The sequence below is a fragment of the Rattus norvegicus genome, chromosome 2 (genome assembly GCF_021556685.1).
Source record: "Rattus norvegicus strain SHRSP/BbbUtx chromosome 2, alternate assembly SHRSP_T2T, whole genome shotgun sequence".
NCBI classification, from domain to species: Eukaryota; Metazoa; Chordata; class Mammalia; order Rodentia; family Muridae; genus Rattus; species Rattus norvegicus.
Window position 1 is genome coordinate 204,108,048 of NC_141535.1, and position 22,626 is coordinate 204,130,673.

Below are 22,626 nucleotides of genomic sequence, written 5' to 3' on the forward strand. Positions count from 1 at the left end.
GTTTTACCCCTATGCCTTCTTTCTTGAGAACATGTCCTAAGGGCTCTGATGCTGCCCAGAGAGTTAGGAATATTCTGTAGTTTCACCAGCCAATTAATCATACTTCACCTATGTCCTGAAGATTATAAGTGCTAAATGAAGAGTTTTAAGCAATTTTTTCATACATATTCTATGAAACTCAAAATGGGCACCTTTTCCCAGATATTTGGAGTTTGGGGGAAGTCTCATACCACTGAAATGTATGTTGAACATGTTAAAACAATTTCCTGGGAAATTGTTTTTTCACATAAATATTATAAACTGGACAATGTTCATAATATCTTCATTTAAGTCTAGATGATGGTTTTCTAAATCATTCTTTATTGGTTAGATGACTTGGAAATTAGTCAACTCAATTAATGTGAAATCATAAAAGCTATAAAATTTATAATATTTGAACATTCAAATTCAGGAATTTTCATTACTTGCCCTCTGTGTCTCACATTGATTTCCACTATGCTCCTTCCATAGGATTGTCAATATAGGCCAATGTATTTTGTTAGCAAGAGAGTGAATTTATAGTTTAGTAAAATTCAACTTGGAATTTTCCATCATTGATCCCGATTGTAATATGATTTTGATGCCACACAAATGCAAACTGTTAGAGGACATTCCAAATTTTGTTATGGCTTGGTGGTGATATGGGTTCATGTGCTTGACTGTATCTATTGAAACTACATCTGCATTTAATGTGTTTCCTCACTGGAATTACTGAAATTAGTAGTCCTTGTTCTCCTTCCCTCACGTTAGATTTTCAATGTGTTTCAAGCCATGCATTAATGTAGAGGGTGGTCTAAAATAAGAAGGCCATGATGAAGGTATTTTTGCACATAGAAAACACCATTGCTGTGTTTTAAGACTCGTGTGATATTTTCTTTGTAGGGTGAACCAGGAGAAGCAGGGAACCCAGGACCCCCTGGAGAAGCCGGATCAGGTGTAAGTCCTTTAGTAGTAAAGCTATTATTGGTCTCCATTAGACCTTTAGAAATTCTTTTTCGAGTGTTTGAACATTTCACTCGAATCCTAACAATATTCTCTTTTTACTCTCTCTTTCCACCTCACTAAATATACACATAACTCAAAGACAATATGTTTAATAAGTGAAAATCCTCCAGATACTTTAATTAGTATGTAAGTTTTGAAAGATTGCATTTGCATGAGTGAAGTCATTAAAACTGTAAGGTGTTCCTTATACACATTGTGTTTGGTGAACTGTCCATAATAGAGACAAGAGGGGCTGGGGATTTAGCTCAGTGGTAGAGTGCTTACCTAGGAAGCGCAAGGCCCTGGGTTCGGTCCCCAGCTCCGAGAAAAAAAAAAGAACCATAATAGAGACAAGGCAACAAACCTTGATGCATTAAATAAACATGTATTAATTAAAATTGATTATTCTAACATAAATTAAGCTGCTACAAATATACTGCATTCCTTTTGCAATCTGGAAGTTTTCTTACTGTCTAACTTACAAAGTTCATAACTACTGACCTTCAGTTGCTATAGTTCAGATTCTGATAGATACTTTGCAATGCAGAATATAGACTCTAATAGCAGCAAACTTTCTAGCCCATTGTACTAATGTGAAAACTGAGCTTGTAAACTAACTCTTTCTTTTGTTTGTGTTCTGAAGGGTCCCAAAGGAGAGAGAGGAGAGAAAGGAGAAGCTGGGCCCCCTGGTGCTGCGGGTCCTCCTGGTATTAAGGGGCCACCAGGTGATGATGGACCCAAGGGGAATCCGGTAAGTGTGTCCCCTTTAAAGTGATACTTGTACCCTTTTCATTTCTTAGCTTTTCATAGATAGACTAGAAATGTGGAGTTCTAGTGAAACAAATATCCTTATATCATTTTATATTTTCTCATTCATTCCTAGTTTATTTCAATTTTATCCATCTATTCTTCTATCTGGAGCACACATCTAATTAGTCTCTGGTATAATTGTAATCTGTTGAAATAAAAATACACCATGGTGAAACTTCTCTTTTAATCTGTTTATTTTCCTTTTGTAAAATCTTTCTAGGGACCTGTTGGGTTTCCTGGAGATCCTGGTCCACCTGGAGAACCTGGTCCTGCAGTAAGTGTCATGGAGAGATATAAGGATGCTTTGGGTGGGCTGTTCCCTCACTCTTTAAAATATGCAATAAAAGTGAACTTCTGCAGGCAGAAAGCCAAAATGAAGAAAACAGTATTCATATTGATTACCAGCTTTATCTAATTGGCGATTCTTGCACCTTGGTTATATGGCTCTCCTTTTTTGGATTGCCCAACGTGACTACAGAAGGAACATCTATACTTTTATTTACAAAGTTCAAGCCTTTCCTTCTTAATCTTGTTTTCTATGTAAATCCTACCTAGAATGTCCTCATGTCTGTTCCTAATGAAAGGAAGCACTAGTGTTCTCCCCTAATTATGCCTTCACACATTCCTTATATCAGCAGAACACTTTACACTCAGTTAAGTGTGGAAAGAGCAAGAGAATCATAATCTATAAAATAAGTATTATAGTATTGTGTGTCTGGTTTATTTCAACAGTAACCAAGACAGTCTGTAGAAGTTTCATATTTTTATAATAATAAAATAGAACAAGAAGTATCTGGATTGAATTTCACTGTCAATTACAGGGGCAAGATGGTGTTGGAGGTGACAAGGGTGAAGATGGAGATCCAGGACAACCAGTAAGCAAGAAACCGTACTTTTTGTCTAATCTTGCATAGCACCGTACATTTAAAAAGAGGTGATTCAAAGAGATCAAATTAGGTTAAATTCGGTTAAATGAATCATCTCATTTTATATATCGTGTATGCATTTTCAAAGGTATGTCATTACATGTTTATGAGCTTCTCCTACTATATCAAATTTTACTAGTATTGTTTATTCTATAAACCTTTTATCTATTCTTCTCTCATACAACATATCTAGACTGTAGCTTCCCCCCAACTCCTATTTGTGCCCTCCCCAACTTCCCTTCTTCCCCCAAAAGAGAACAGGTCTTCCAAGAACATCAACTGAACATGATGCAATAAGATACTATAAGACCAAGCACAAATCAGTCACATCAAGACTGGATGAGGCAGCCCAGGAGAGTGGCCGCAAACTCAGGCAAAAGAGACAGAGACACCCCACTGTCACTTGTTTATAAAAAAAATACTTTTAAAATGTAAACAAGAAATATAAAGGAAAGTCAGTCCCTCTAATAGCTTGCTGAAGTTTACAAGCTATTTTAGCCAAGAAACTAAATGAAAGTACAATATAGATATCTTAATATTTTTGGAATGACACAGAGTGTTTAGCCAGATGAGTTACTTAAGAAAGCAAAAAGTATGGATGGCATTAACTTAAATAGGTTTTAATACAGCTGTGTTTCTTTCAAGGATCTGTTCCTTAGGTGTTGGAAGTCTAAGGCTCAATTATGCACACATCCCTCATAATTCTCTTCACAGTGGCATAAAAGAACTACAAATTTTGTATGAGAAGTTTAGACGCAATAGGAAACCATGCTCACAGTTTGTAAGATAAAACCTGCACATGTGTCTGCAGGGTGTTTTCTAAATAACTATGGCCACTTTTTAAAGGAAATTTGAGCCACTTTCTTGTATCCATGAAGCGGTTTGCTGAATAACTCTATCAGCTCACTCTATGGATATCTACAGGCAATTCTTGTATCTGAGTGGTAGGCGAGGCTTTTAGGAATGATTGATGGGTGGACATGAGCCAAAACTCAGTTTCAGTTCGTATATGGAGGAATCATGGTGATTATGAAAATAGCTAGCTTATTAAACCATGCATTTGCACATTTATAGGGTCCCCCTGGTCCATCCGGTGAAGCTGGCCCTCCAGGTCCACCTGGAAAGAGAGTAAGTTTCTTTCATTCTTTATTTGAAGTATTCACTGTGTGTTTAGATTGGTGTTACCCCTACAAGCTATAGGCAGCATCCAAGGAGGCTGGAAAAATAAGCACTTCCCCTCAGTGTGGCAGAATCATCGCTAACTCAGAATACACTTCAGCCATTTTACTGTCATAGTTTGAATGAATCAAAAACAGCTCCTCCACTGGGAGTTACAAGTTTCTCTGAACAGTGTTCCTGCTGTTAAATAATTCTAACATATGGTTTTCTCCAAGGGGTGAAATATTCAAAGCTTAGGGCTCACACTGTGAAAGCATGCATGCTTATCAGTAGTTGGAGCAGAGACATGCATCTATATTGTAGATTGTTTTATGCCATCGAATTTCATGGACTTGGTGTCTTGTTGTGGTTTTTCTGCTGTGCAGAGACACTGTGGCCAAGGAAACTCTTATAAAAGCAAATGTTTAATTGACTATAGCTTACAGTTTTAGAGGTTCAGTCCATTATCTTCATGACAGGAAGTATGGCAGAGTGGGGCAGACACAGTGCTTGCTGAAGAAGCTAAGAGTTCTACATCTTGATCTGAAATCAGCCAAGAGGAGATTATCTTCCGCAGGCATTCCGGAGGGTTCTGTAGATCACACTGGCCACAGTTGAGCATATATATGAAACCTCAAAGCCCCACCTTCACAGTGGCACACGTCCTCTAAGAAGGCTTGCCTCCTTCAATAAGGCCACACCTCTTAATAGTGCCCTTTCCTAACAGCCAAGAATATTCAAACCACCACATTTGGAAATAAGGTTTTTAATGAAGTAGAGTTTTTATAAAGAACTATAACAAAATTAGTGGCTACGGTCACAGTAGTTGTTGGTCAGGTAAGATGTATATGTCTCAGTGGATAAAGGTGTTTGCCAGCAAGGCAATGTTCAGTTCTCTAGGTCCACATGCCAAAAAGAGAGAACTGACTTCTGTAGTTTTCCTTTGACCTCCATACACATGCCTTGGCAGACATGCACACAAACACTAAACAAACAAACAAATAAAGTAAAATATTACAAACAACCAAATTCTGACTATAGAAGAACCAAAGAGATTTAAAGAATTTACCTTAACTGGAAACAATAATTTTGTTTATTAATGGACAAGAGTTTGATATTTCAATGCATATCTATAACTCATTGACAAAACAGGTTAGTGACCTTTCCCTCTCTTTGGACTTCTTATGTTTGAAAGTTCTGCCTTTGAGATATTCATGCATGGCGTATTAGATTATTATGGACTGTAGTCATTCCACAAGTATAGTGTGGTCTATAAAAACTAAGGCTTTAAGCCTATCTGTGTATCTGCACCTGTCCACTAACGCTTTATCCTCCTCCCCCCTCCACTCTCCTGAGTAATCACTATTCCATATTCAGTTATCTTTTACATATAAGTCAGAGCAGGAGCCATTTTCCTTCTAGGGTCCACGACTGCCTTATTTCATATGACATAATGTCCTCTGATTTCATTCAGTCTCTCAGAAATGACAGGATTTCACCTTTCTTTATGGCTGACTAATATCCCATAAGATATAATTGCCACATTTTCTGTAGAAATTGATCTGCTGATTCCATATTTTAGCAGTCATTACTGATGCAACAATGAGCACGAGAGAGCTGGAAGCTCTTTGCTTAGTAGATTTAATTCCCTTTGCAAATACGATCAGTAAGGGGAGAGGTAGACCATATGTTAGATCTCCTTTCACTCTTTCCGAGGAACTTCCACTCTGCTTTCCACATCAATACACTGTGTTTAGTTCCTGAAACAATGCATGGCGGTATCCTTTTCTGTATCTTCTCAATCTTTGCTGTTTTGATAATAGCCATTACTTTGTGAGCATTTCAAAACTATCTGTTGTTCAGTTTTTTTACTTCTTTTGACAAATGTCCACTCAGGTCGTTGGCCCATTTTTCATCAAAGCCCTCATTTGGTAGTTGTTGCTACTGATCTATCCAGTTCCTTTCATGTTCTGCACTTTAATCTTTTGTCAAATAGTTAGCAGAATTTTTTCCCCTCCTATTGATTTTCCTTCTCTGTAGGAGCCTTTTTATTTGACATTATGGCATTTGTCTGCTGCTGCTTTCCTGTGTTTTGGCAAGCATCGGAAAGTGTTGTTCATCGCTTCTCGGCCTTTTGGCTAAGATCAAGTGTGGAAAGTGTTGTTCATGCAGATGTCTAATAGTATTTCCACTATGCTTTCTTCAAGTAGTTTCATATGTTTGCTTTTATATTATGATCTGTAATCCAGCCTGAGATAATTTTATAAAGAATGCCACCTAAGGATCGGTACTCAATATTCTTTTTAGTACTGTTTAAGAGAAAATATTCCTTCTAAAATGTTTGATTTTGACCCCTTGTTTAACATTGGTTATCTGTAGAGGTGTGGTTTCTTTCTGAGATCTCCAATTTAATCCACTAGTCTGTCTGTTTTGGGGTTTTTTTGTTGTTGTTATTTTGTTGTTGTTCTTGTTGTTGTATATTTTTGTTAGTGCTCTTAACTGCAGAGCCATCTCTCCAGTTCCCTCAATCAATAATTTTAAGTGTGATCACTGAGAAAGTCGAACAGATGGAAAGCAAGAGGAAATGGGGGAAAGTGAAAAAAATTACTTAGAGATCATTAGTTCCTTATTCAGTTTTTCTTTACGTACACTTTTCTATCACATTTTGAGTATAATCGTTTTTGTCTCTAACCCTACAGTTGTAAAAATGACATTATTTTTAATCTTACATGTTTGTACATTAAATCGTTCCATAAGAATGGAACTCCTCTGTTGACTTTTATGATGGTGTAATTTTTTGGGGTGGTGCATAATCCTAAATTGCATGAGTATTTAAGTGTACTTCGAATGGACCACTTCTGAAACATTTCTAAAAATAAAGGTGCAATTATTATTTTTTGTATATTCTGGAAAGTTTGAGTAATTTTAAAATAACAAATAACCTATAGCATTTACTCTCAAGTATTTTATTCATCGTCATCTTTGAGACTTGCTTTCAGTATGTAGCTCTGGTTAGCCTGGAACTCACTGTGTAGATCCCGCTGGCCTCAAACTCACAGCAATCCACCTGTCTCTGGTTCCTGTGTGGTGGCTTTAAAATCATTCACCACTGTGACCAACATTGAGGAGCATTTTTAAAAGAGCTCTCTTTTGGGGTTGGGGATGTAGCTCAGTGGTAGAGCGCTTGCCTAGCAAACGCAAGGCCCTGGGTTCGGTCCCCAGCTCCGAAAAAAAGAAAAAGAAAAAAAAAAAAAAAGAGCTCTCTTTTTACTGCCTGCATTGATATTACGTAAGGATCTTTAGCTTACCGGTGGTTTATCTTAAATTACCTCAATAAGAGTTTTTGACATGTTATTCGTGTTCAACTTCCACATTGTGTTATAAACAGAAAAGTAATGTGAAAGTACAACCTGGCGGTCTATCGACTGTTCCCAAATTTGAGTACTGCTCTTCGGCAGCATTGCCTTTATGGTGCCACGTACCTAAATACAACTTTATGTTTACAGGGTCCGCCTGGAGCTTCCGGTTCCGAAGGAAGGCAAGGAGAGAAAGGTGCTAAGGTAAACACGTGGAGGAGAGCTTAGGCAGTGTCATGCCTGCATCGAGAGGCATGTGTTAAACACACTAAGTGATAATATGAGATTTATTGTTAATAATGTACCCACGGGTTTCCTTTCACACAGGGAGAAGCTGGAGCTGAAGGACCTCCTGGGAAAACTGGCCCGGTCGGACCTCAGGGTCCTTCTGGAAAGCCTGGTCCAGAAGGTCTTCGAGGCATCCCTGGTCCTGTGGTAAGCAAGTGTGCTAAAAGGGAATAACTTTACGTTTTAAAACCTATGAATTAAAATGCCTGGAAGGTAGTTGCTTCAAAACTTATAATATGTTCTATGAGCATCCAATTATTAGTATTAAACTTATTTGGTAACTTATTTTAAATAACTTAATAATGTATTTAAAATGCTTATCTTGTTTATTCTATTTATGAAATTCTATAAATTTTAAAATTTATAATTAATTGTATAATTTTGTAGGAACATTCTCATTAGTACAGAAGAGAAAACTAAATTTTAATATGACAGCAATGAAAAGTTTCAAAAATATCTCAGACTATGTCTGTAGATGTTCATGTGCTTATATAAAAATGAGTGCATGCATACATGACTGTATATACATATGTAGGTTCAAAAATTAAAAAATTAAAAAAGTACACTGTTTGTATGTCTTAAGATAGCACAATTTACAGATGCTAATTTTTTTCTTTCTACATGTCCAACATTTAAAAGTAAAAGGTACCCTTCTGTTTGGCAAACAAAGTTGCATTTTCTTTTGTGTAGGGAGAACAAGGTCTCCCCGGTGCTGCTGGCCAAGATGGACCCCCTGGTCCTCTGGTGAGTAACATGTTTTTTCATTATATATAAAGAACTCCTAAAATAAACTTTTTGTAAGCTAGAATTTGTGAGTGTTTATCTTATAAAGTGGTTTGTTCTTTTCAGAAAGACTACTACACATTCAAGGAGAAAAATAGTCCTGATAATAACATGGAAAGATTGCCAGTTGGCCCAGAGAATATTTCTTTTTTCATACACTTTAGATGAAAAATATCTTTTCCACTCAGAATAAAGTGCTAGTGATGATACAGCTAGTCATTTTCTCAGTGCAGACAGTTCTACAAAATTCATGTAATTAAACTTTGTTTCCTGGTCACATTGGCACATGAAGTTGGCAGCTGTCCAAGTAGATGGTTTTCTTTATAAAATAAATAGGACACATTATCTTGTGCTCCATAAAAGCATGTTATTGTTTTTATGTTGAAGTTAGACACTACAATGACCTCCACATACAAACAGCACGCTTGATAAATGCATCAAAGCACGGGCTAACCAACATCTTAGGCTCCCAAGTCTCTCTTGCTAATATGGGTAAGAAGTGAGAATGCAAACGTGTCCTTTAAAGTCATTATTTACCAGACCACTTTGCTTTACAAATCGATTCAATGTGGTAAATTGATTTTACATAACTATGTCTAAGGGAATCCAAAATGTAAACGATACTCATGACAATGAGGGTGCATGATGCAGTTTACTTTAAATAACCACAGCCTTTCTTGAAATAATTTGAACTTCCTTTCCATTTCTCTTATCCAAACATAGACAGCCCAGGACACACCAAGACCAAGTTCTCATCACAGAGGGACAGGACAGGGCATAAGAGACAAAGACGGGAGATAGAGAACAAGGAAGAAGAGAAAAGTGGCAAAGGAAAGGGGGAAGAGATATTGCCCTGGAGGGACAAAAGGCTGCTTCTGGATAGAGAGGAGACAGATTGGTGCTTAGGCAAATGACAGGAAAATGCATAGGAAAAGAAGACTCCCTGTATTAGAGTTGGGCATGACAATTAAGGTATATACAAGGAGCTTTTGATGCTGGACTTTAATGGTTTGATAGTTGGATCTTGGTAGTTGGCCTCAGGAGAAAGTAGCCAAATAAGGAAATAAACCTTGGTGGCTAGCTTTAGGAATATGATAATATGATGTAATTATTTAGCAACAGAGAAGGAATGGGGAAAAGGGTAACAAAGATAAACCCTGCTTGCTCCATATGTTGGTAACTGACTTGAAGCAGGAGATCACTATTTATCTACTCTACATTATCTCATTACCATAAAAATTGAGCCCTGAGTGAACCTAGGTGAGTTCCAGGTCTGCACTTGTATTTAGGAAATCTCCTTTTATGAGGTGAACTCCTAACTGCAGACTCAAGAGTCTGGTAGCAAAATACTTTCCCTAAATATCTCCCTAAAATTTACCAGGGTTATTTTTTCTTTTTCTGTTAGATTTCCAGTAAGTATTCTGACCTTTCAGCAGATAAAATAGAAGACCATTATTAGCGATTTCCTTTAGCTAATGTTAAAAATAAAACCATCAGACACAGAAGCTGATTAAAGTCTGCAAAGTTCGTATGTCTAATGCTTAAGCAAATTTACAGTATAAGAAGGCTGAACAATTCAAATTTTATTTAGAAAATCACAATTGTAAGTATCAGGAGGGCCCAACATGGGCCTATTCATTCCAAAACTGCTGGTTTCATTGGGGAATGATACTATGTGAATATATTATATATAGCTTTTTTTAATAATCTGGTATCTGCAGAGTGTTTCTCCATTCTCAGGAGATGAGAAGAGACAGGGACAGCATATAATGGGCTTTCTTACTCAGCTGGGAATTATTTACTTTAGGAGTTACATGTTTTAAACAGAGTGAGAGACACCTTATTGGTACAGGTTAAATTCACCCAAAACAAGGCAAACACATTGTTTAAAGAAATTAGCTACTCCCTGGGTTTGAAGGATGTCATATTAAGAATCTTGTCCCAACTCCAGCTTTATATTCTTAAGAATAATGAGGAATCTGACCCTGTCCTTTAAAGGGATATTAAGTTTAATTAGAGCTAATTAAGACATATTTCTGATGTGTTCTTGTATTTATTAAATGGATTCTTTAGAGTAAAGCACTCATACAACTAATGGACAGCAGTGCCATTGAATAAAGAATTGTCAAATGCAAGAAGAAATTATATTTCCAATGAGTCACTCTTGTATCTTTTGTGAGTGTAACTAAATTGTACCCAAATCCACATAGGTGTCTAACCAATGCTCTGAATTAAAAGTCACTACAAGGCAAGCAGGCTTATATTTAGGGCAACTAGGACATAACTCTGTGACTCCTGTTACAGTGGCGAGCAAAGAATCCGATTCCCTCATCACCTGCGCGTTTGCTTCCTGATTTAGATCCAGTTACTGAGGAAGGAAAGACGCTTAAGTGAGGAGAAATGCGGGAGGTGATGCTAAAACATTTGAAAGTTCAGTCAAGTTTACATTGGGGTTAAAAATTAATCCACTTGAAATTTATATAAATAATTCCTTGTTCATAATATGCTTTGCTCATATTTACACATACGTTCACACTCACATCCAAGGCTGTTCTGTTAGATGTCTGCAAGTACTCCTTGAAGTAAGGTATTTGTGTTTCTTCTTGAAGTTGTCCTTAGTTCCCTACACAGAAATATTCAACCACATGGACTACAGTACTTAACATATCCATTTTGTTTTCTTAAAATATTTGTGTTTTTAAGTTCATTTTAAAATGTGTAATCTCTTTATATAATCCAGGTTGGCCTTGGTTTCACTATTTGAGATCTTACCTTAGACCACAAGTACTGGATTTCAGAACTGTCCCATCATGCTTAGCTGTAAAAGTATATCTTTGTGATAATATGTAACATAAACATTTATATGTCCTCTCTATACAACTTTATATGGATTAACACATCACATACACATACACACATATGCACACTCATACATACACACACATACATATATACACACATATACACGAACACACATGCATACACACATATATATACACACATACACACACATACATATGCACATATACACATACATACACACTCATACATACATACACATGCATACACACACACATACACACACATACATATGCACATATACACACACATACACACACATACATATGCACATATACACACACATACATACACACTCATACATACATACACATGCATACACACACACATACACACATACATGCACACACAAACATACACATATATACACACAAACACACACATACACACATACACACATATACACACACACATACACATATATACACATGCACACACATACACACACTCAGTTACTTCACAGATTTAAGGAATAATGAGTAGCATATATGAATTAATCAGAAAACTGAAAAGACAATGATGACTGTGTTGTTTTGTGAGTAGAACGACTCTCTTCCTGAGAATTCAAACTATTAATGGGCATGTCGCAAAAGATAAAGTTAATTAAATGCCGATGTTGACCTCGAAAACACAGTTAACATTGTTGAATAATTTAAAAAGAATGCATTTGATATTTGTAGGCATAGTTAGTGCTGTAGTTGTTTTAACTTTTTTCTTTCATATTCTTTTATATTAAGCACCAACTCATTTTAATGATGCTCAAAAACTACTATTGTCAATTTTAATATAAATACCTTCTTTTCAGAAAATAAATATATTTGGCAGGATCAATTTTTAAACATACAAATGTAAACAAGAGAAAAGACATGTTAATTATAGTTCAATTTTTTCTTTAATACTCCACATAAAGTCTGTAACAGGGTTATAATATATGATATTCTACAGTGATTAAATGGGTTTGTTAAGGTATCAGCTCTTTTGAAAAATCCAACAATATTTTTAATTTTACTTTCTGAGTTGAGTTTGGGGTGTAGAGTTTTTCTTAACCCCAGCGCTATACAGTTGTGAGTTACAGGTCATGCAGATACTCCACAGGCATGATGGTGCAGAGAGGAGTATTTGCATCTGTATTTTGAACACTTATGAATGCCTGGTTCCTGTTTTCCTTTTCTCTTTATTATTTATGAATTATGTATTTCCCTAAAGATTTTTGATTTACAATATCCTGAAGAGCAAATACCAAACATGAACCCTTGAAATCATATTTTTATATGCAGAGCTGAAGTTTTTAATATCTTCTATACAAAAACAGAAAGATCATAATGGTCTTCCCTTTCATGATATTACTAATTTCTGTTTTCAGACAATAAAACATAAGACTGCTTTTGATTAACAACATCATTCCGTTTATAGTTTGTAATTTTTTTCAGATTTTATTGACTTAGAAGAATAAGGCCTAAATACCTAAACACCTTCATGAATAGTACTTATACAAAAAATCCTTAAAAATAGTAATATCTAGTACATATCTTCTCAACCCTGAGCAATTAGGATTGTTAATATTTCTCCTTTTTAATTTTATCTTGTATTGTTATGGTGGAGAAATCAAGCTGGTATGTACCCATTCATCAGGAACATATTTACAAGTAGTGATAACATTTGCGGTGTGTTTTGTTATTTATTTGGCCACATTTTAAGCTAGATTCCCTTTTTGTTATGTTGACATTAACATGTTATTGTTAAATACTATGGACAGACTCGGGTGGAAGGTATTTGGAGTGAATATTTGTGACTGTAACAATAACTGAGATGTGGGTGGTATTTTATTTTTGTGGTATGGTGGCCCTTAGGTCCAAGTACCCAGCTCTTCAGGGCCATTTATTGTACCTTTAAGGATACCTTGCCATACTGGTAATTGTTGTGATTCACAGATGTCACTGATAGGTAGCACCGTCACTCTTTTCCCACTCTTGGCAATTTCTATAGTATTTTCTGGAACCATAGAAGCTAAACCAAAAGAAAGAGGCCGCCGTTGAGTCAGATCTAGCTCTAAGTTTGAGTCATCTGAGTCTTGAATCCTTAGTGTTTTGTGTCTTCATCAAATGGGGCTCCACCCTCTACTACTGGTAGACCATCAATTTCGATTATCGGTAGTCTGAATTATTTGAGGAGTTCACTTACACTTCTCTGGCAAACCATTTGAAAAGAGTTTGCTAATGCTAGGTTCTGGGGATTTTGTTAATCTATGGTTCTTTTTGTTCCAAGTGGCCTAACTCATACACACACAGACACATACACACACACACACACACACACACACACACACACACACACACTTTATGATGGAATTAGCACTATGCAGATGATATGAAGTGGGAAACAGAGTAACAGATATGGACTCCATGTGAGGAGAGTAGAGGGAGGTCAATACAGAAAGAGGAGAGAAGTTACATGAAAGTAGTTTATAAAGCTTCAGTGAGTCAAAGAATGATCTCTTCATTCAGTCCCTCTCTTGATAACTTCTGCATTCTGAACAATTCCCCTTTCAATAGTTAAGAAAATGTATAGGTTTTTCATTAACTCAAGCTGTAACAAAACCTATATTTTATGTGTATCCTAAAGGCATCAATCTAGATGTTTCTATGATTAAGCCGTATGGATAATATTTAGTTGCTAGCATGATGTCACAATTTTCTTAAAATATTATCTTAAATACATAAAGTTCATAGTTTTGTAGTATGGAATGTTAAATTATTGAATGAAACTATACTAATATGGAAAAAGTACATTTCTTTAAATTTAACACTAGAATATAAATTCAATTTGAAAAATATAATTTAATTGTACTTTATGAGGAATAATTAAGTAAAGGCTAATTGAGCCCTCTTTTGGTTTAGCCTCTCTGGATCTGTGGATTGCTCTTTTTTAATTTACAGTTAGTATTCACTTAATAAGTGATCACATACCTGATGTTTGTCTTCCTAGTTCTGGGTTACCTCACTACCCACTACTACCACACCCCTCTAGCATCTTCTTTCTCTGGGGCATTAAGCCTCCAGGGGACAAAGCAGATGCCCTCTCACTGAGGCCAGACAAAGCAGTCTTCTGCTACATAAGTAGCAGGCAAGGGCCAGGGACCAGCCCATGTATACTCTCTGGTTGATGGCTTACAACTTGGGAGCTCTGAGGGGTCTGGCTAGTTGATACTATTGTTCTTCCTATGTGATTGCAAACCCCTTCAGATCCTTCAGTTCTTCCCCTAACTTTTCCATAGGGGTCCCTAAGATCAGCCCAATGTTTGGCTGGATCTGTATCTGTCTCAGTCAGGTGCTGGCAGAGCCTCTCAAAAGACAGTCATGCCAGGCTCCTGTCTGCAAGCACATCTTGGCATCAATAGTGTAGAGGTTTGGTATCTGTGTGTGGGATGAATCCCAAGGTGGATTGGTCTCTGGATGGCCTTTCCTTTAGGCTCTGGTCCATTTTTTGTCCCTGCATTGCCTTTGGACAGGAACAATTCTGGGTTAAAAACTTTGAGATGGGTGGGTAGCCCCATCTGTCAATTAACACCATGTCTATACTGGACGTGGTCTCTTCAGGGTCCATCTCCTTCTGTGGGGCATTTTGCCTAATGTCATCCTGACTGGATCCTGGGAGCCTTCCACCCACGTGCCTGTTGTTGACTTTCTAGTGATTGCCCTGTTCCCCACTCCACACTGCTGCATATTTCTTCTGTTCCTTTTCCTGGGCTTCTGGGCTTCTCTCCTGCATGACATTATTTTTTTTTGATTCTTTTTTTTGGAGCTGGGGATCGAACCCAGGGCCTTGCGCTTCTTAGGCAAGTGCTCTACCACTGAGCTAAATCCCCAACCCCGACATTATTTTTTAATACCTGAGTAATACTTAATACGAGGAGAGGTGCTTAGTCTTATTGCAACGTGATAGGCCTTGTTTGGTAGATAACCTTAGGAGGCCTGGTTTTCTGAAGGGAAACAGAGGAGGAGTGGATATTGGGGAGAGGGATTGGCAAGAGGAGAGGGAGGGGAAAATGCAGTCCAGATGTAATATACAAAAGAAGAGTAAAGGAACAAAACCAAGGGAACACAAAAGAAAAGGTAGGAAAGGAAAGCAAAAGAAAAGAGAAAGTCTCATTGTCTCCATCGTAAAATAGTTTCAGCAGTTGAAGAAGTTTTGTGCAAGTCTCCAAAAAACAACCTGGAATTACTTAACTAGGGCAGAAAACCGTACAATTTATGTTTGCTCATTCTTATGCAATTGAAAAAGAAAGTAATATTGGCTCGAATCTACGGACTTTAGTTAAAGTCCTTACCTTTTCCTTGCAGGTTTGTAAGCTCATGTCTGCTTCTTTGTTACCAAAAAGAAATCATATTAAATTGACCTTTTCCAAAACTCAGGCAGTACCTATGTCTTAGACAAATGTATAGCTAAACTGATGTATGCTGATGCTCTTGACTTTGTTATCCAGACACCGAATTGACCTTCGGCCTGATCTTCCAGCCAATTGCATCCACTTGGTCTTTCCAGTCCTTAGTTTGCAAGCATTTGAATCACAGTAAACTTGTAAGGAAAAAAAATCGTCAAGTAACATATATTCTAAAATAGAGCTGCTGCTGACAGAGTCCTGTACTACAATTTGCTAAAACCATTTCTGGCTCACAAGTAGAAGTTTAAACATTTCTTTTTATTCCTTAATTCTGTCCAGTCAATTCTTATAATGAATGTTGTTCTCATTCACTTTCCTTTTTGCAATTCAGGAGCCTTTCCCATCTTTAAAAGTTTGGAATCTAGTTCAGTGCACTTCCTTTGAAACGCACCTTCAGTGCTTTGTCAAATTGCCTTGCCGTTCTTTAACACATATTGCATTATCCTTGGTTGTCGCGATCACTCTGAGAAGCTCGCCGTGAAATGCTAGAGGAGTGTTGGACTATCAGTCCAATTTCTAGATTTGAATTCCAGGTCATTTCTTCTAAAACCAGTGAGTACTTTAACAAGTTAACTGGACACACAAAGTACATCATCCATATTGCTGTGAATATGGAAAATATAAGATTAAGTCATATTTGGATCATTGAATATTTTAACACATCTTTCTCTCTGGAAATCACAGTGAAATATGTTTATATTCAAGACAATATAAATAGAATTGAGGTCAGAATTCTGACTGTTAGACGTTACCTCTAGTTCATGTAACAGAATCATCTCATTCCCTACAGGATTAGATGCCATTCCAAAGCTATCCCAATATGGTTGTTATGTAAACACAACAATATCATATTTATATGACTTTTCTGAGGTTTTTAAATACCATTTGATTTTTACAAGCTCTAGATTATTTTTTAAAATGTTACTGAAAATATTGTAGCCTTTGAAATTAGAGCTTATCATTGAAGTATGAAGTACTTAGGGACTGGATGTATAATTTGCAAATTGATTCTACTTTAATTATTAAAATTGATAGTTTATGCTTTCTTCTCAAATGCATATACTTATCTAATTAAAATTATCAATATCATAAATTCCTCATTAACTCCATAACATTTTAAGGCCATGAGTTTCTCTACAATCTCAACAAATTCCGTAACACTCATCATTATTAACACTGACTGAACTTCATATTTCAAAAAACAAACTGCCTTTGTAACTCAAATGTGAAGTTTTAGTCCAGAGCCATTGTTTCAGTTACCTGACACTGGGACAAACTAATTGCCAGAAGCAACTTGAAGAGAGAAGGACTTACTTTGGCTCTAAGGTGCATGGCAAAGAAGACAGTGACTGGGACGAGCTACTGTCCCTGGTGGAGGAACTGTGTGCTTATATGAAGGCTGTGCAGGAGGCAAAGAGGAAGTCCTACCTTTTCAGTGCTCAGCTATCTTGCTCCCCCCATATCATTCTGTGTAACCACTCGGTCTAGAGCCCAGAGTTCCTCAGGTTTCTAGAACATCACTACTATATGGGAACACAATCAAACCCACAGACTTGTGTGGGACATTACACATAGAAACCATAATGCTTTTTCTCAATATATTTATTTTCTTTATTTTTGTTCAGGGACCTCCTGGTTTACCTGGTCTCAAAGGTGATCCTGGCTCCAAGGGTGAAAAGGTAAAAGGACGTCTTATTAGGATTCTAGAACACGAATAGCAGATGTGATAACTTTCTCAAGGCCACTTAAAAGGCAATTTCAAACTATACTTCTGTCTACCTGATTATAGGAAATGATAACAACTTTCAGATTCTCAAATGTTTTTAGAGAAGGAAAAGTATGCAGATAGTTGTGAAAAAGGTTTCATCAGGAGAGCGATTTCTTAATGATGCCTTTTAGACACCTTATGGAGAAAGCACGTGGTTACGCTAAGTAACTCTCCCCCAATAATAGAATGAATAGCAACAGTGACTACTTTTCTGTTTTAAACATGAAAGCAAAAGTTTTAAATCAGAAATGTTTTTGAAATAATAATACGCTCTCCCAGGTTTTATATTGTGTTTTACCACATAAAGAAAATGAGCCATTTCTATAATGGAATAACAATCCATTTACATCTCTAGAACTCTGTTAAAGACTAAACAGTCCCTAAAGAATATGAAAGACTTCAGATTAAATGAGATGCTTACTGAAATAATGAGCGCTCTGGTTTTTATCTTACTAACACGCCATTTGGACGTTATTGGGTATTTTTTTTCAGCTTATTGCAGACAAAGCACTAATGATTTTTTTTTTGTAGAAAGCTCTTTTATTTGTAATACTCCATTCTTAATAAAGGCTGCTCTTCCTGTAAGCAGTAATGGTCCACTTAATTATATGGAGGTTCTAAACTCTAGATTTCATGAACAAGGCTTATCGAAACCCCTCCATTTCTTTGATAATATGTTTCACGACTACAATGTCATCATGGCTATAACATATATTACTATTTTTTCTTTAATTTGTATAGGGACATCCTGGTTTAATTGGATTGATTGGCCCTCCAGGAGAACAAGGGGAAAAGGGTGACAGAGGACTTCCTGGGACTCAAGGTTCTCCAGGAGCCAAAGGTGATGGGGTGAGTATAGTCAGATGGTTTGGCCATGTCGTTACGACAGCACAGTATAGTTACACATTCACACAGGATTTTATGATGATCACTGGAGGGCTTTAGGGCACCCATATTCTTACCTGCTTTAGTTTATGCTCCTTTAAAAATATTTTAATAAATTAAAAATATGATTTAAGTTAAAATAATAAAAGACACAATGATGTAGATGTTTGTACCACTTATTCTTGATTCTACATTATAATCCAGTCTTATTTTGAAAGCTTTAGAGATGCCATAATGAATGTCTGTATAGCCCTCATAGCAGTGACTTAAAGCTATATATTGCAACGAATGGAAAAAGTCTTGGATTACTGAACAATATTTCATAACAAAAAATTATTCACTGTCCATAAATTTTCAGATTTTTGCAATATATGTAGCAAACCATGAAAAGGAAATGAACTAATATCCTTACTAATTGGATACTCTTCCCCCCTATAGGGCATCCCAGGTCCTGCTGGTCCCATAGGTCCTCCTGGTCCTCCAGGATTACCAGTAAGTACAAGACAATGGAAATATGAGGTAAACAGCAAGTATGCCAATGTAACCTATTGTCCTCGTGTTTACCTGTGTGTGTTTCTTTGTGTTTTCTAGGGTCCTGCTGGTCCGAAGGGTAACAAAGGATCTTCTGTAAGTGCTTGTCTCCTTTGAATAGTAGTGCTTCAGTGAAGTCTGTGGCATTTTTCTCTCACTTCATGGCTTGTCATGTTTTCTTTTTAACAGGGACCTACTGGCCAGAAGGGTGACAGTGGTATGCCAGGACCTCCTGGGCCTCCAGTAAGTGTATATTAGCAAGAACGATACTTTTTTAACAGGCATATGGGTGCAGGAAATATTTTGTCTGGACTTCTATAACAAGGGGAAGGAATATTCTGCCTAAAGTACTGATTTTGTAGGAAAATCCAACACGGTTCCTCAGGTTATCAACCTACATGTCAAGATTTGTTTTTTAAAGTATCATTTCTTACTTATAAATATTTCTTAATTGTATTCTACAATAAACTAATTAAACTTTCGAGGTAATTATGTACACTTGGGTCACATGTAATGAAACTAATGGAATGAATGCTCACAGAATGAACACACACACAAATATATTTATATGTATTTTTTATTAGCAATGATATTCTTCTGAAGTGTTTGTATTAAACTGTAGACCTATATGTAAGAAATTGTCTTCTGTTTTTCGAGGATATTGTTTTTTTTCCTAGCTAAAGTGTCTCCACTATATGTGTGTTTATTTAGTCCAGTCATAGGGCAAAATACAAGCAGAGTGTCCCTGTGGAAGCTGGAAATCCTAGACCAAACTGTCACAGGTGTGGTTTCTTCTGAAAGGTGTAGGAGGAGAAACTACTTTAAACCTCTCAGATTATACATAACACACTTTTCTTTGATTACCAACCTTGTCTAGATCTGTATCCACGTGACCACATTATTTTTCTTGTCATAAGAATATCAGTGATACTTCACTAGGCCTACCCAAATGACTTCAGCTTACCGAATCATATATTCCACGATCCAAATTGTAAGAAAGTTTGCAATCTGAGTTATTGTGCTGAGGGTCAGAAACAGTAAGTGCATATATAGGCAAAAGATGATTTGACGAGTGAGGATATGAATTAACTGTTTAATGTGGTTGTATGATTACATATCATTAAATTCAACTTATGGAATTTACTTCCAGAGTAATATAGAATAATGTAAGTTATGCATATTTTAATATGTTAATGGGGCAGATCACTTTTTTACTCCTTCAGAAAATAAGCTACTATTGAATAAAGTTTGGATAACCTAAAAGCTTTGTAACATTATATCTAATCATGGATATAGGTATACAAATCAAGATTAGTGAATAAATGAGAGTAACCTATGTAATATGTCGCCAAATTCATACTATGTTAATTTACAGAAAATGTACTAGTAATTATCTGCTTTGCAGACCTGCCTCAATTTCTCTACCATATTTTTCTAAAAATATATCTTTTCATATATGTCATTAATTTAGCAACGGATAGCTAAGCCAATTAATTTCTAAAACGAGTATTACTAGTAAATAAACTCACAGAATACCTTAATCTCTGAAGTAATGACACTCACATCAATTTGCTTGCAGGGTCCTCCTGGAGAAGTCATACAGCCATTACCTATTTTGTCACCGAAGAAAACAAGAAGACACACTGAAAGCATCCAGGCCGACGCAGGTGATAATATTCTTGACTACTCAGATGGCATGGAGGAAATATTTGGTTCCCTCAATTCTCTGAAACAAGACATTGAACACATGAAGTTTCCCATGGGTACACAGACCAACCCAGCACGAACATGCAAAGACCTGCAGCTCAGCCACCCCGACTTCCCAGATGGTATGTCAGTAATGACTAACACACATACTCTAAGCCGCCCGGCTACCCAAGTGACTTGTCAATACTTGTTAATATAGTTAATATAGTCTCTAAATAAAACTAAAGCAAATTACTATTACTTTTAGCCCTACAGATGGGGAAAAAAACAACATATTTATGCATGCATTCCAAGAAATGCTTTCTAAATTTCTCTACAAAATCATGTTTTATTGAATTTTGATAGGATTATTTTTGGTTGCTTATTATTAACACAGATACATTTGTGTTAATACTCATAGCATAGTATTATATGTAACTAATATTCATATCACTACATTTATTACATGCTGACTTAATAACTTGTCTTATATTAAAATGATTATGGTAATATTAACTAATATGAGTATGTTAATATGGTTTAGTACATTAATCTTAATAACATGTATAAGAGTAAGTAGGTTAATAGTTGAATATTTGATACGTGGGTTTAGTGAATAGAATATTTAGGAATAATGATGACTTGTGGGAAAAATTTCATTTTCAGGCTGGAGGATGTTAAGAACACTAGGTGCCCGTGCATAGGATCTAGGCTCAGTACCAGCACCCACTGGTAGCATTTGCTACATTATCTGTAGTTCCAGTTTCCGGGGATTTTTGGTACTTCTGGCCTCCACAGGCACCAGCACACTCACTATTCTCACACACAGTCAGACAAGGCAATCATAGACATAAAATAAAACTAAAACTTTTTTAAAAAATCATTTTCCTTTTCCTTTGATGCACACATACCAAAAATAAATAGAACCAGCTCACTTAATAGTAATCATACTTTACTGTGCCTGTAGCCTCAAAATGCCTTGTATTTTTTGTTATCTGAGGAATTACCAGAATCGGGTTTGATACATAGATGGTAAAGTCATCTAATTAGTTATTTAATGAGCAGTAAGTACTTATCCAAGTCTCAGTTTTCTAATTTATTCTGAAGTATGCCTCTCTCTCTCCTTTACTCCCAGGCCATTATTGTTTTGTATGATTGATTTTAAATTAATGCTATGATTCATTTATATGTAACTCAGTACTTCTAGAAAAGTCAAACATAACTCACAAGTAGCACTATAAAATAAAGGCATCACAAAAATGTTATTATCTTAAACATAGTCTATTAACATGAGCAAACAGTAATGAGATCCTGCAGCAATGTGAAGCTCTGATTGTTAAGTCAGTATTTATGTCAAAAGATACATTTAGCTCAGTGACTTATAAGGAGATTTTAATGTGTAACTGGCATCATGCAAGCAATGAGATAGTGCCATTTAGCTTACCATATGCTAGAAAATCACTCTTCCTACTCCAAAGTTTAAAATACTTGCCAATCAATAGACTCCTGTTGGGTTCATATGACACTTAAATGAATATAAATGAGTATGACTATGTCATGTGAGTTATACACTGCAGAACTCTATAAATGATTTAATCAGGCAAAACCGATCACCAGGTGTAAAAGATAAGAACATGCATTGAATTACAAACCACGTATGATGCAGAAGAGCTGAAATGAAAAAGGATGAACACCCTATGGAATGCACTTTCCAATAATCGGAACATAGAAACCCACTTGGCTAAATTTTTACATTACTAATTAATTGAGATTATCATATTTGTTATATATTTATGAACATTGGTTCTACATACAGGTCCTCATAGTTTAATACAAAAATAACAGCCTAAAGACAGTCCTCTAATTATATGAATAGGAAAACCCAAGATTGCATATTTTATGTGTTACAAAAATAATATGAATTTATACAATAAGAGAAAGGGTTGATTCTGATCAAAATAATGTCATTAATTTTGATAGTTATATTTCTTCTGAAATAACAAAGAGATCATTAGCCATGATAATAATCAAAAGATTATTCCAGGAAAGTGTGGGGAACATTTGCAAAATTATGATGAAGCCAGATCCTGATGTTTGTGTAAAACCAAAACA

General features: G+C 36.1%; 1 protein-coding gene and 1 non-coding gene across 4 annotated transcripts in view; one reads left to right on the forward strand and one right to left on the reverse strand.

The window, feature by feature from the left end:
• Col11a1 (collagen type XI alpha 1 chain) overlaps positions 1-22,626 on the forward strand; it is a 195,308-nt gene that overhangs the window by 162,451 nt on the left and 10,231 nt on the right. For all 3 annotated transcript variants that reach the window (NM_013117.1, XM_087616547.1, XM_087616553.1), the window contains 14 exon segments: positions 922-975; positions 1,667-1,774; positions 2,054-2,107; positions 2,655-2,708; positions 3,834-3,887; positions 7,424-7,477; positions 7,601-7,708; positions 8,252-8,305; positions 17,270-17,323; positions 18,154-18,261; positions 18,736-18,789; positions 18,889-18,924; positions 19,018-19,071; positions 20,408-20,657. In NM_013117.1, coding sequence (NP_037249.1) covers positions 922-975; positions 1,667-1,774; positions 2,054-2,107; positions 2,655-2,708; positions 3,834-3,887; positions 7,424-7,477; positions 7,601-7,708; positions 8,252-8,305; positions 17,270-17,323; positions 18,154-18,261; positions 18,736-18,789; positions 18,889-18,924; positions 19,018-19,071; positions 20,408-20,657 — 1,096 coding nt within the window.
• Trnal-aag14 (transfer RNA leucine (anticodon AAG) 14) lies at positions 14,998-15,070 on the reverse strand. Its single transcript has one exon. It is a non-coding gene; the product is annotated as a tRNA-Leu (tRNA).